We start from the raw sequence: 13,217 nt of genomic DNA on the forward strand, positions 1-13,217 counted from the left end.
GAGAGGCGGTGACCTGCATCTCCAACTGTATCACAAGATCCACCTTCGTCATTGCGTCAACAAACCAGTTTCACCGGCCTGAAGAATCCAGATGACCATTTTTGTAAAGGCGACGCAAGGTCGCTGATGGCTTAGAGGCTCGTGAGGGAGTGACGCTCTCTCGAAAGCCTTCGGCGCTCTGCTTCTCGGCAAATAGCCTGGACAGCTGTTGCCTGCGCTCGGTAATAGCTCCCGATGTACCAAAGTCCTCCGCATCTTGAAGATGTCTTATCATACAAAGAATGGTCGAACCAGTAAAAGAGGCGCATTCGTGGAAGGAGTCTGGCTTTGCGACTGTGAGCCGCGCATGCCGGCAGACAAATTCCAGACGAAGAACGGAGGCAAGAACCATGGCAGATGGTGTAAGTCGACTCTATCCCGGTATCGACCTTAGACTCTAACCATCGCCTTAGTCTATACATGCCAGAAGCCGCAGCACAAGCGCTGTAGCTTCTTCCTATGGACAGACGATGCCAAAGTCCGTGAAGAAGCAGCCGTACTGGGCAACTCGCGTTCCGAGCCAATTGCGCAGCCTAAAACTCCTGAAAAAGCCAAGATGACAACCATGCCGCCGACGCCAGATACAAGAGGTAGCAGGATCACCTCGGGCAAGAAAGATACAGGTATCGAAGGTCGTCAAGAAAACGAAGAACACGATGCAAGCTTTGATTGGTCTTCCAGCAACGACGAGGCCTTACTGGAGGCTGAGAAAGAAGTACTAGGGGAGGCAGCACTCTTTGAGACACCCAAGAAGGCGGCTAGAACAAACTTGATGACATCGCCGGGGAAAAGGCTCTTTGATGAGATGGCTAAACCATCTAACTTTTCTGATAATGCATGGCCCTTGAGCGACGATGTTTTCACAACACCTTCCACGTCACATAAGTCGAGCGGCAATGGGCTGCTCTCACCTACCCGCACGCCTGCTAAAGAGTTGTCACAACAATCAGGTCCTGAGCTAACACCCTCCACGCTGGCGTCTGAGGCCCTCGACGTACTTTCACAATCTCGGCTGGACTTCAGGGTGGAGAAAGACCTCGTTGAACTTCTCAACAAGCATGATCTTCGCACTCAGGGGATTATCAAGGGTCGCGAAATCACGAGATTAGCGATTCAGTCGAAAGACAAGAAAATCGCAGAGCTTCAATCCCGTATTGCAGTCCTTGAGGCTGAAAAAGAGACGAATCGCACAGTGATCAGCCATTTGAAGCACGACATTGCGAACTCTCCGAAGAAAGGCAGAGGCAGGGGAAGTCCCACTGCACGACGATCCGAGGTGTGACAAAAAGACAAGGTATATCCTATTGTGTGGATGATATCTCTTGACAAAAGAGCCAAATTCTGCTGTCGAGCTCTCTTCAGATGCAGCTCTGCCCTACACACTTGGGCATACACTTCTGAACAGGTCGCGAAAGGGCTTGACAAGTCCACTGGCGGCTGTACTGGAAGCAACAACCCTGTTTCGGTTCTGCATACGAGGCTGGCGGAGGACATCCCTCTTTCCCGGCAATGGACGTCCCTCGCAAAAGACATGTGCCAAATTGCCTTGTTGAGGAAAACCCCACACCAGTCGAGCCGGACCTATACTCTTGCGACTACCTGTGTGGAGGCAATGCCACTGTCGGGACGGCAGCATGAAAAAGTGCCGATGAGCTGGACATTTGGGAGGCAGCATCTATGCAGATCACCCCCGACTGCGCTTTCGGCGTCACTGACAGAGACTGGCCGCCTGAATGGGAACCCGCTGAAGTTGTCGCGGTATTTGTTGACCATTTTGTTCCGTGTCAAGCTTGATACCCCTCACCATGACATGGGACTTCTGGTCTCCCTGCATGGCCTGACAGACTAGCCTCCCACCATGTTGAGACTCTTAATCGAACAGCAATCGGGTCGAGCGGGAAAAGACCGCTGCTGGTCTGGGGTTCGATGCGCAATACCCCAAACGGCAAAAAGCCCACCCCGCAAAGGCTGTTTTATCGCGGCACGGACCTTTCCACCGTGCAGGAACCGTTTCTGATTGACCGCTCGGGGATTTCCTCAAGAATCTTCAGAATGTCATATCAAGACCTAACCTCACGTTCCTATCATTTCGCGCAGGTATAGACATTATACTCCGGCAGAACGCCTCTACTGTGGGGCTTCGAGCGAAGCGTTCCTGTGCGACATGACAATGCTCGCCACGAACTCCGCATGCGGCACGGATCATTTGGTGACCGTGGTCAACGTATGAAAGACCGTTCTCCCCTGTCCGGGCAGGCCTTTCCAAGAGCAACGACGCAAACTAAGCTGCTCGAGTCTACTGCCCAGTGAAAGGCCATCCTACCCAGTACATTCTCCGAATTCATGACACCCCTGTCGAAAGATCACCATCACAATCAACAATCGACGAATTGGAGAGGGCTCCGTCCTGAGTCCTGACTGTCACCATCAGCCACCAGGCTTGTATGGCAAGCCTTTGAACGATGTCCTTCGTTCCGAGGGTAGCTTAGCTGGGCATTGCGAGTATCTGGGGTTCCATGTGTTGTTGTCCGGCAGTTCTTCCAAGAGCCGTCATGGTCAATTCAGCAATGCAGCCTCCTCACCCATCAGACCGAAGAAGCCGCTGGACACGGATGACTTTCCGTGTATAGAGTCAGCCCTGGCATTTGCATAGAGCTCGTCTTGGCATTCAGTCAACCTCAAGAGCTTCAGTAGGGGAGGCGCCGATCTTTAAATCAAAATGACCATGGGTCATCTGGCAATTATGTGCCTTCAGTCCTCCACTTCAGACACTTCAGCAGAGCCTTGCTATGGACCCATGCAGCATTAATGCAGGCTCTCCACATACCAGGACTATCCCTGACAAGTGGGGGAAAATTGCTCTTGTGGTCGTTCGGGATTTTCGACATACAGTAGTTCATAGTGCTTACCTACATATACGCACATTCTCCACACTGTAGTAGAGTGTACAGAACCATGAGGAAGTACGTGGTACGTTCCGAAGTGTATCACATTCTTTCGCCATAGAGCATCAAACGTGCTGTGATATACTACAGTTAGTTGCCCTGGCACGGCCTGGTCATCTACAAACACCTCGTTTGCAGAATCGCCGGAGTACCTCGGTACATATATCGCAGTACCTGGATTTGCTACGTCGGAGATTCACGGGCAGGCTCCAGTGAACACCACATATTATAGGCGCATCGATATGTCTTTTCAAGATATGTAGTCATATATGTCTACCCACTGATGGAGCGCTGTAAATAGTCTAAAGTATGTAGTATGGCTGCCGATCGGCACACTTCTTCATGTCAACTTGTCAAGCCAAGTACCCTACGAGTATTCCCGGTCAATCATCTAAAGTTCAGGGCGGCTCGTTGACTGAGGTACGGCTGGGGCATGCACAACAAGCGTTCCGGGGCCCGCCTAGACGATGGAGCCCTCTGGGAGGACCTCGTAGCTGCGCCGGGGCCCGCCTTTTGTAAGGTAACTTTCCTCATTTCCCGCCCGCAAGCATCAGGTTCACCCACTCTTCCCACTTCCAAATGGTGGGCACATGGCCTAAATTCGCCGAAAACCAGCACCGCGTAGTGCGCTGCTGCACCTCAGGCGGGGCCTGGGGAGTGGTCCCGAACAGTGTGCAAGCCCTCTAGCTGCCGCTTCGTTCCCTTTCAGGCTTGATCTTGACATCGCACGCCTGTCAGAATCACCTCATTTGGCCTTTTCCCAGAAGGGACATATTGTCGGCCAACGCACAAAGCTCGTCTGCGACCGCCTGCGGAAATATCGAGACGCAACGATGATTGCTGCTATATGGCCACAGCCCAGACTCGCAATTTGCTGTCAACGGTATTCCGCTATAACGGTCTGCCAGCATGGTGTCAACCACCCCCCACACAGCATACATGTTCTCCACGATGAACATCAATCGTTGACCTCTCCCCGGCACTTTTGGTGACAAGCGCCTCTGAGTCGTATTTGAGTGCGAAGACGTGCTGGTACACCTGTGTGACCAGGCGATAAACGTCGTTGAATAGTCCTGAAGCCTCAGGTCGATCGGCGTTGCATCAAATAATTAGTGAAGCCCGGGGATATCAAAGAATCCAGATTTCCGCAAACCACTGCTGAAAACGCTGGAGTTGTCGCTTGCGCTAATCATCATCTCGACATCATCATTCATCGTAAAGCCAACTTTTCCAAGGTTCGTTGGCTGAGTCGTAATCATAAAATAACACATTTTGCACTTCTTTTTTTACCCTGTTCGCGGTAAATGCGTGGATGTTCCGAGTCATAATTGTTCCGGGCAGCTTGCGAAGGCCCGTAGTTGGGGGTGCCTTTGCGATCAGGCTGTTTCATGGGTGATTGTCGTTGTCGTCGTAGTTGTCGGACCACATCGTAGAATGCCTTCTCAACATTGATACAATTTTTGGCAGATGCCTCGACAAAGTCACAGCCGAGTTCTTTTGCAAGTGCCTGGCCCTCTTGAGATGAAACCTCCCTCTGATGCTGCTTGTCACTTTTGTTCCCAACCAACATTATTGGAACAGGCCCGGTGTAGATTGGCGCCCCGTTCATTTGCGTGGGTAGGTAGGTTGACCCTGTTGGTGAACTCGGATGTCCTGACTCCTTCACCCGTTGCACTTGTGACTGGAACTTTCTTATCCTGTTAAAGGAGTTTCTTGACGTTATACTGTAGACCAAAATGAAGCCTTCGCCGTCTCGGATCCACTGATCACGAAGAGCTGTATATTCTTCTTGTCCTGCAGTGTCCAGAACCTCCAGCATGCATGCATTTTGATCTATTACGACTTGCTTTCGATACGAGTCTTCTATGGTGGGATCGTAGGTCTCGACGAAGTGATTGAGACATAACTGTGAGAAGTCAGCCAACAACTCATAACAAACCATAGAAGTCGGGCAGACAAACCTGGATTGTAAGAGCTGTCTTCCCAACACCACCATCTCCTAGCACCACCAGCTTATACAAGGTCATCTTCCCCGCCATGATCTGTGCCAGTCCTCGATGTTGACGTTGGGTGCAAAATACAATCCGAAACTTTGTGTTCCTGTGGACGTCGCACAGGGGAATTCTCAACCTTCAAAAGAAATCTTGTGTGCATTCGACTTGACGGGTAGGCGCAGCTGTTGCGTAGGGCTAGCGATTGTACTGCGTTTATCGGCGATGTGAGGCCTAGACCCTTACAGAACTGATGGGCTGAGAACGAGGTGGACCAGGCACTGGATGTTTTGCTTTCTTGACTCGGCACGAATTTGTTATTAGCGTCCTTGTTCCTCCTTATTCCTGAAGTTCTTCAACTGTTTCTTCTCGTGGTTTCGGTGTATGGCTGGTGTGCAGACCGAAGCTTGGTTAATCGAGATATCCGTGTGTCGGAGAGGGCGATCGGCAGGACGAAGAAATTGGGGTAACTCGTGCGATGCAAAATGTTGAAACTCTCCAAAGGCAAGTCGGATTGGGTTTGCTGGGCAGGGAAGATCGATCGCAATAAAGGCAAGGGCAAAGTCGATCACCGGGTGGTCTGAGTACCGCTGCGACACCTTTGTTTCTGCGGTATTGGCTGCTGCACCAGCGGGATGAATTCGGTGATCTGCCTTCGCTGCGGAGCCGATGGTGTGATTTGCTTGGGAAACTATACACGGCTTTGCTCAATATCTGTCAAACGATGTCGAGCACAGGTCTCAGGACGATCGCGGAAGAAGGCCAAAGACCAGTACAGGACTTGGAGATTTGATGTCAATGATGATCGTCAAGGCTTCGGAAGTATCCTGAATGGTGTATAAAGCAAAGTCGATTGGCTTTGTGGGGCGTCCAAGGATGGTGGGATCCCTCGTGTCGAAGACGGTGCTTGTATACTTTGTGGGTGCTTTGCTGCGTATACAAGTGAGCGAGTAGCGTCGCGTGCCGTGAGCCCTTCTGGTGAGGATAAAGTCAATCAGAAGAGCAACAGGGGATTTGGAAAATTTCAAAGACAAGTTCTTTTCGGTTGACGAGCATTGCACTCTTCCCAAAGGGAAAAGCATTTCATTTTGTCCACAAGTGCCTGCATGTTGGAACGCAGCTAAGACGGAGAAAGTGTAGTGCGGCGGTGACTTGTGCATGGACAAGGTAGGTACCTCCCATGGCCCAGAAGACTACTGGGATCCCAGCAACAGTGGTGGACGTCGTGCTCAATTCTACAGAGCGACGGTGCCTAACTATACCCATGGTACTGACACCCTTAACTATTCACTAGACCTGGACCGGTTAAAAGGGAAATGTTCAATTAAGTTATCGTTGGCTCAGACCAGAGCCGACTTGCACGACCTACGACGGGCCTTGTCTAGTACAAGACCAGCAGTAGTTGTGAGTACTGTGAATAGCCGATGTCGCTATCGTCCTTCCTTTGTGGGAGACGCGCCGGTTATAGGGGATGGTTGAACTGCCTACTCCGTACCCAGAGAAACGTCCACCATTGGAGTCATCGCTCATCAAGTCCACGCAGCAGCAGCCACATCGGAGGGAAATCATCTCCATGGAATGCATGGCTTCGAGCTTTTTCCACTTCTGTATTCTATTGAGGGACTTACCCCTTCTCCTTTATGTACTTGTAGCAACAACTCTCTCGAGACCGTCGGCCCCAAGGTACCTCCCACTTAGGCAGATGACAAGGTCTGCGCTAAATGGATCTTTCGAGGTGACCCAGCATGGCTAGCTCCTCATGGAATCCTCTTCCCCCCGTTGCCTATGATCGGCCGTCCCCTCTATCGGGATCCAAGCCGCCGCCGGTCTCCGTCCTTCATAGAAGCTCGACAGGCCTGCGGCGCCCTCTAGATTGACATAATTATGGAGTCAATTACATGGAGTGTTGCGAACGTCGGTTCCGTATCGTTCCCGTAGAGGGTTGCTTCTAGACAGAGGGGTCTGCAACTAGAGGCCTTCACAATCACATGTACCAAGATTTTCCCCCCAGCTTCAACTCCCGCAGGCAAAGGAAAACGTAAGGGAAGAAAATCAGCCGACTAGTTGACGATGTTTCCGAGACTTTTGGATAGGATCCATGCAAAATGATGTTATTAATGTTTAGGTTTGTCCATCTGCTTGACCACAATCGAAGTTGTGTCAATATATGATAATTACATATGTTCTATCTTATCGGATATCATCTCTATCTGTAGAGAACAGAGCGCAGCCCCCCTTTGCGCTCTTGAAGTCCATGTCAAGTCGTTTGAGCGGAATGTGATCGCCTCGAGGAGTTCAAGGCGCAAACCAACGGGAAACAGGTCCATAGGCTTGACAAACAGGATCCCCATTACCGAAGTTGATTTGCTAGGCTTTTCACAGTTCCATCTCACCCAGCAAGTGTCTCTTCGTCCTGGGTCTTTCTCCGAGCTCCGAAATCGACATGACCATTGGACGAGACGGCTTCGTAGGCGACACCATCGATGACGGGCGCCGGTAGGAAAGCCAGGTACTGGTACCAGTAATAGGCGCCGACGAACAGGAACCCGCCCACGATGTTGCCGAGTCCTGCTGGGATGATGCCCTTCCAGATGTACAAGCCAACACTGATGTCGGCGCCTTGGAAGATGCCCATTGGCACGAAGAACTGACTTCGGTTTAGTCAAAATTCTCGTTTGAGACTGCAACGGAACCAGAGGGGTTGGAAAGGGAGAGACAAGAGGAACGGCAGCGGAAGATCAGAACATGCAAAACAGGAGAAAAGGCTTCATACCATGTTGGCGACGACGTGGTCAAAGCCAAGCGACACGAAAGCGAAGGTCGGCCACCAGATGCCCACAATCTTGGAAAAGTACTCGCGACCGGACATGCCGAGAAAACAGGCCAGACAGACGAGCCAGTTGGCGCCAATGCCACGAAGGAAGATCTCGTGCCATTCGGGAGTGACTTGCTTGGTTGTGGCGAATTTGACGGCTTCTGTCTTGTAGCCTGCGTCGTCGAAGATGCCGCCATAGCCCGTAATCAATCCAACAATGAAGAGCGAGCCAGCCAGGTTGCCAAAGAACGTGACGACCCAGTGGATGAGCATCTTGACGATGCTTAGGCGGCGATGGAGAACGGCTAAACCGGTGAACTATTGATCCCGCCGGAAAACGTCAGAAGAATGTTCCAGCCAAAGAGTAGTGAAGGGAGGAAGAGATGGGCAATGAGATATCGGCTTACCATGAAGCTGCCTGTGCAGAGGTCCGCGCCGGTAAGGATGATGGAGCATAGGCCGTAAGGGAAGACAATGGCGGAGATGGTCCGGATCAAACCGGGCGCGTTCTCTTGATACCACGGACTGGCGTTGGTGCTGAGTGCCGTTGCACAGGCAAAAGCCAGAAGACAGCCGGCCGAGACGGCACTGAAGAAGACCTTGTCAAGGCGCGTGTTCCCTTTAATTGCGCCAGCGCGGGAGACTATCTCCGTAGTCTCCTGCGGCGTGTAGCAGTTGTACATCTTGAGGGTTTGGTGGTGTCAGGAAAAGGCGGCTCAGTTCACACGACGAGGGAGAGATGGGATGAACACGCGAGGCAGGCGGGAGGCTCTGTCTACCTTTTTGTAGTCTATGGCACGAAGATACCCACATGTCGTCTGGCATAGCGCCGTATGCTGGAGCGGCCTGCCAGTTCACCGGGGTCGCAATGATCGTCATGGTCATCTGAAGTCGGCTTCCACAAATGCCATATCTTGCTGAACAAGATGATCAGGAGGCATTCAAAACAGTGATGTGATGACGCAAAGCGTTCCTCGCGTCAGCGGCGCCATCGACTGTACGGAGCACAAGGTCACTTGGCAAACATGTCGAGCAGCAAGATAGATAAGGTGCAAGCATATATATGGTCAGGATGGGGATGAAATCCAGTGATCAACGGTGCATCAACGCCGCCAAGACGGGAGCAGACAGATGGACTCGCATGCGGCCAAGGAGGATAGAGAGGTGTAGAGAGTGTTGCTCAAAAATAAGGACTAGTTATAGTTGTAGATCCCGTCTCCAGATCCACGGGGAAACCTTAATTCCAACAGCTCCTGAGATCAACGTCGTCATGGAGAAGGCTGATCACGGTGTTTGCTATTCGGGAATCGTTATCTCGGTGCTGTAGATGAACCATCTCAACTGGGACCGTTACGACAAGCCGAACGGGCAAAGATTTTCAAAGCAGCCAATTCGGGCACATGCTTTGGCAAGTCGGTTCTTCTTGCTCCGTGGAGATTGTCAACTTTTGTTCAAGTCTCCGTATCACTCTACCACATTCCAGAGTCGACCAGTAGCGTCTTGCTATGCTACCTCGGGTAGACACATCGATCCCCTGCGCCATCGCAAGCACATGAAGTCAAATCCGGAGCAACAGACCCTCAGGGGATGGGTATCCATCTTGACCTGAGTGTTTTCCGGTCCTACGAATTGATACCTAGGACGTGACCTCGAGTGGACCAATCTGACCGAGACTGCAACACACAGCGCAAGCGGATGCCACAGGCTGGCAAGCCGACAGAAGGCCTTGTCGCACATCATGTTTGCCACGTGATACTGCTGGTAACAGAGACGTACGAGCACCATCGGGCTTGAGATCAAATAGCAGGACGAGATACAGTCGGCAGTATGGACAGCGCTACTCAATAAGTCATCTCATTTGACCGTGGTTCTGGGATACCGTAGAAATTCATACATGAGGCCTGAGCCCTCCAGGTGACAGTTCGGTTAGGGATATCTCCCCATATCCGCATACAGTATCTGTCGGAACTGTGCAGCATGCGTCTGCAAGGTCGTCTAGGTTATCGGAAGAAATGGAAGATTAAGCCTCGCAACGATCAAAGTTCTTATTTCTGTGACAAATCAGAAACAGGTTGTATCGTCTTTGCGACTGTGCTATCAGTTGTTTGCTTGTCTGTCAGCGGTCAAGATGGGCGTGGGAACCTCGTTTGCGTGGGAGGCCGCCTCCGTGAAGGATGACCTGCCGTCGGATCGGCACCTTACCTCTCGACCAGAAGCACATTATGGAGACCTGCTTACATGTCTTCAAGCGCTGAATAATGTTGTGTCACCGCACCCGTGCAAACTCAGACATTCTCTACGTGTTTATCAGCATCGTGGTCGAGTTGTGGCCTAGCGGGCTCTAATGCGATAGCCTATGCAGGTATGCTGAAGTGTTCTCAAATCTTCACATGGTCTACCATAGTAGGAGTCTCTGTCTGGTCCGAGACTGTTACTGTCACCACCCATCAAATGCACAATATCAAGCTTTCAGAGCTAATTGTCTCTGCTCTTTATGGGTGTGCGCTTGGCCAGATTGATGAAGACCGCCCGGTACATCATTACAGGCACTCAACTCGAACGCTCTTCAATCTCATACGCAGAAGACGGAAGGACTGCCCTTCTGCAGAGGCGAGGCCAACCTGCCCCATGAGCAGTTCCTCAGCATGAGGATTCGGAAGGGGAGAAAAAGCGCTGTGCTCTCTCTGCCGAGTCGGAGTATAGTTCAGGAGGCATTGGTCGTAGCGCTTTGCGGCAAGAGCTGCCAGTGTGACAGCCCAGATAACGATGCAATACGGTTTGTGGCGTCACAAAACCAGAGGACTTGCTGACAAGAGTAAGAAGGTATAACTTCACTCCGATCTGTCCCCGGAGCAGAATGACCTGAGGTTCAGCAGTCTTGCAGGCAGTATTCCTTCGCTCAGGTTGACACGTCGTACGCCCCAACCGACGTATGGCTCGCGGCCTAAAGGCGACCAGCGGAACCAACTCTGCAACTGGTCTCTTAACTTACTCAGCAGGTTGGCCGTTTACTCATCGAGTATGTCTTCCACAGCACAGGGCGGGGTATACTGGCCACAGATAAATGCTGTGACTTGTGTTTACCCTATGACGTCTTCGGAATGAGGCTCAGCCTTGCTACTAGCCCCGCGCAGGATCTTTCCGCATCATGTCAACTCCGATCAACAGCAGCATTCAGCGCGCTCCTGCTTCCCAATCAGCCGCGGAATCAAGTGATACACTCCCCAATCTGGAGCACTCGGACAGCGACAATCCCAAGATGGATTAGCAGTCGCTCTTCACGTGTTCTCGTGCGAGGACTCAGCTCATCCAAGCTCGTGGCCTGACCGCGATTGCGGGGCGGAATCGAAGCCTGGAGATCGAGTAAGCACTGTACTCGTAGGTATCTTGGGGGCTGAGACACGGCTCATCGACTCGATCTTCAAGGCCAGCTGCGCAACCAAACAAAATGTCTTCACGTAGCCGAGTTTCAAAGGATTTCGCTCACTCTCCGTATTCCCAATTGTTCTTCCATGCTGCATGCCTTTGCATATTTCCTCTCTGTACCACTATACACAGTGAGACTCTAGTGTCACTGACTTGACCTCCCAACACGACCTGACATCCCATATCTGTTCCTCCTCCATCCTACTCAAACGACCTTAGCGGCATACTGTGAAAGATACCTGATGATGGGAGATTCGGTGAGCAACGGCCTTGCAGAATCCGAGAATCACGTTTGACAGGAAAACAGCGCCCAACACATGCACACGCTGACGATGACGGCCACTTCCGACGAAAAGACAGCGCCTTTCGAGACTGGATTTCTAGTGAATCAGGCGCTAAATTCCCTCCCGAGAAAGATCGATATGCGCTATACGGTTTGTATTCCTTTTCTGCTCTTGCATGAATCCATATTTTACTGACATCCGTGACCTATCCAGTGAACTACGGGTGCCCCTGGGTATGACCGAGCCTGAATACTGAATTCACGCTGTCAATGTGCGGTCTTTAACACCCTCTCAGGCACATCGAACCATCCTCGTTCGCGGCCTCAAGTCGCTCGAACCGATCATCCAATTGATCACGACGGACTTCAACCTAACGGAGAACGGATGGCTCTTCACAGGCCGCAACGGCTCCGATGGCGCTGACCCTTTATATGGCTTCACGAACATGAAAGAGCTATATCTGAAGGCTGATCCAGAGTATGAAGGTCGGTATACCGTTCCCGCATTGTGGGATAAGAAGACACATACGATCGTCAATAATGAGTCAAGTGAAATCATTCGCATGTTGTACGACCAATTTGATGAGTTCTTGGAGCCCGATCAGCGTGAGGCCAACAAGCCAGAAGGTGGGTTCTATCCACCTCATCTGCGAAAGGAAATCGACGCCATGAACGAGTGGGTCTACAACACCATTAACAACGGGGTGTACAAGTGTGGATTCTCCATGACACAAGAGGCCTACGACTCCAGTGTCTACCCGCTGTTTAAGTCACTTGACCGGCTAGAGGAACATCTTGCAGACCCTGCACATCAACCGTACCTGTTTGGCGAGCACATCACCGAGGCTGATATCAGGTTGTACACCACTATGGCACGGTTCGATGTGGCCTATTACAACATTTTCAATTGTAATCTAAAGATGATCCGACATGACTATCCCCGGCTGTCCAGGTGGTTGCGGAATCTGTACTGGGACGAGTCTGATCGGACGAATGGTGGGGTGTTCAAAAAGACCACCTTCTTCGAAGTGTACAAGTACGGCTACTTGCGGGCCAAGGGTCGTCAGACACACGGAGGCAGCGACGTGGGATGGCCTGTGGTCGTTCCCCGCGGACCAGTCCCAGATATCGAACCTCTGACCGAGGAAGAGGAGCGGGACATCATCAACGGCACGAGCAAGAAATTGAGTGGGTTGAAAATTGGGAATGGCACCCCTGCTAGCCCGAGCAGCCACAATCCTTTCTCGGCACAGGGCGAGGGTCGTGGCATGGGAGCCATCTTTGGCACCGACGGTGATTTGCCTCCAGATGGTGTTACCAGTCCTGGCGGCGCCACCGCGTCGACGTCTAGAGAAGACGAAGGTGGCGATGACCCAAATAAGGTCATCAAGCGCCGTACCACGCACGGTGAGGAGAACGCCAAATGGTACAAAGCTGCGAAGAAGGCCGAGAAGAAGCTCGGTGCTCCAAATATGCATCTGGCTCAATCCTGAGGAGGGTACAGACATAGGTTCTCCTTCGCAGTATGAAGATGAGAACCTGTCGGTTGAGAGGTGGGTAGATCACAGAAGTAGTTACGAAATAACGAATGTGTGGACTGGACGATGAGACAACCTTGTAGCTCTCAATAAACGTCATCCTTCACAAAGGTGAATAGAAAACTCGTACTGCTGGTCCTGGGGCGCACCAAAAAAGTAACAGACCTTGTTCTTGATGTC

General features: G+C 51.6%; 4 protein-coding genes across 4 annotated transcripts; 2 read left to right on the forward strand and 2 right to left on the reverse strand.

Annotated features, from left to right (window-relative positions):
* Positions 1-157: 157 nt before the first annotated feature.
* Positions 158-1,643, forward strand: EDD37DRAFT_453529 (uncharacterized protein). The gene is made up of 2 exons (XM_062812896.1): positions 158-401; positions 453-1,643. The coding sequence occupies exons 1-2, from the start codon at positions 263-265 to the stop codon at positions 1,319-1,321; spliced, it is 1,008 nt and encodes a 335-aa protein (XP_062668918.1). The 5' UTR covers positions 158-262; the 3' UTR covers positions 1,322-1,643.
* Positions 1,644-4,091: 2,448 nt separating this feature from the next.
* Positions 4,092-5,369, reverse strand: EDD37DRAFT_453403 (ras family protein). Its single transcript, XM_062812893.1, has 2 exons — positions 4,946-5,369; positions 4,092-4,890 (listed from the first exon to the last, which is right to left on the reverse strand). Exons 1-2 carry the CDS (start codon positions 5,021-5,023, stop codon positions 4,240-4,242), a joined length of 729 nt encoding a protein of 242 aa, XP_062668919.1. The 5' UTR covers positions 5,024-5,369; the 3' UTR covers positions 4,092-4,239.
* A 1,652-nt stretch (positions 5,370-7,021) lies between these two features.
* EDD37DRAFT_453603 (formate/nitrite transporter family protein) lies at positions 7,022-8,711 on the reverse strand. The gene is made up of 4 exons (XM_062812897.1): positions 8,570-8,711; positions 8,198-8,473; positions 7,749-8,108; positions 7,022-7,622 (listed from the first exon to the last, which is right to left on the reverse strand). The coding sequence occupies exons 2-4, from the start codon at positions 8,471-8,473 to the stop codon at positions 7,365-7,367; spliced, it is 894 nt and encodes a 297-aa protein (XP_062668920.1). The 5' UTR covers positions 8,570-8,711; the 3' UTR covers positions 7,022-7,364.
* Positions 8,712-11,208: 2,497 nt separating this feature from the next.
* On the forward strand, positions 11,209-13,111 carry EDD37DRAFT_633657 (glutathione S-transferase). The gene is made up of 4 exons (XM_062816800.1): positions 11,209-11,473; positions 11,524-11,650; positions 11,714-11,733; positions 11,796-13,111. The coding sequence occupies exons 1-4, from the start codon at positions 11,459-11,461 to the stop codon at positions 12,990-12,992; spliced, it is 1,359 nt and encodes a 452-aa protein (XP_062668921.1). The 5' UTR covers positions 11,209-11,458; the 3' UTR covers positions 12,993-13,111.
* The last annotated feature ends 106 nt before the right edge of the window (positions 13,112-13,217 follow it).

This window comes from Exophiala viscosa, assembly GCF_022695815.1.
Source record: "Exophiala viscosa unplaced genomic scaffold EDD37scaffold_7, whole genome shotgun sequence".
NCBI lineage: Eukaryota > Fungi > Ascomycota > Eurotiomycetes > Chaetothyriales > Herpotrichiellaceae > Exophiala > Exophiala viscosa.

Coding starts and splice junctions, on each gene's coding strand:
- EDD37DRAFT_453529 (XM_062812896.1), top strand. CDS start 263: ATGTCTTATCATACAAAGAATGGTCGAACCAGTAAAAGAGGCGCATTC. Junction 402..452: donor CAAGAACCATGGCAGATGGT/GTAAGTCGACTC, acceptor CCATCGCCTTAG/TCTATACATGCCAGAAGCCG.
- EDD37DRAFT_453403 (XM_062812893.1), bottom strand. CDS start 5,023: ATGGCGGGGAAGATGACCTTGTATAAGCTGGTGGTGCTAGGAGATGGT. Junction 4,891..4,945: donor AGACAGCTCTTACAATCCAG/GTTTGTCTGCCC, acceptor GACTTCTCACAG/TTATGTCTCAATCACTTCGT.
- EDD37DRAFT_453603 (XM_062812897.1), bottom strand. CDS start 8,473: ATGTACAACTGCTACACGCCGCAGGAGACTACGGAGATAGTCTCCCGC. Junction 8,109..8,197: donor TCTGCACAGGCAGCTTCATG/GTAAGCCGATAT, acceptor CGGGATCAATAG/TTCACCGGTTTAGCCGTTCT. Junction 7,623..7,748: donor ACCACGTCGTCGCCAACATG/GTATGAAGCCTT, acceptor AACCGAAGTCAG/TTCTTCGTGCCAATGGGCAT.
- EDD37DRAFT_633657 (XM_062816800.1), top strand. Junction 11,651..11,713: donor AGATCGATATGCGCTATACG/GTTTGTATTCCT, acceptor TGACCTATCCAG/TGAACTACGGGTGCCCCTGG. Junction 11,734..11,795: donor TGAACTACGGGTGCCCCTGG/GTATGACCGAGC, acceptor ACACCCTCTCAG/GCACATCGAACCATCCTCGT.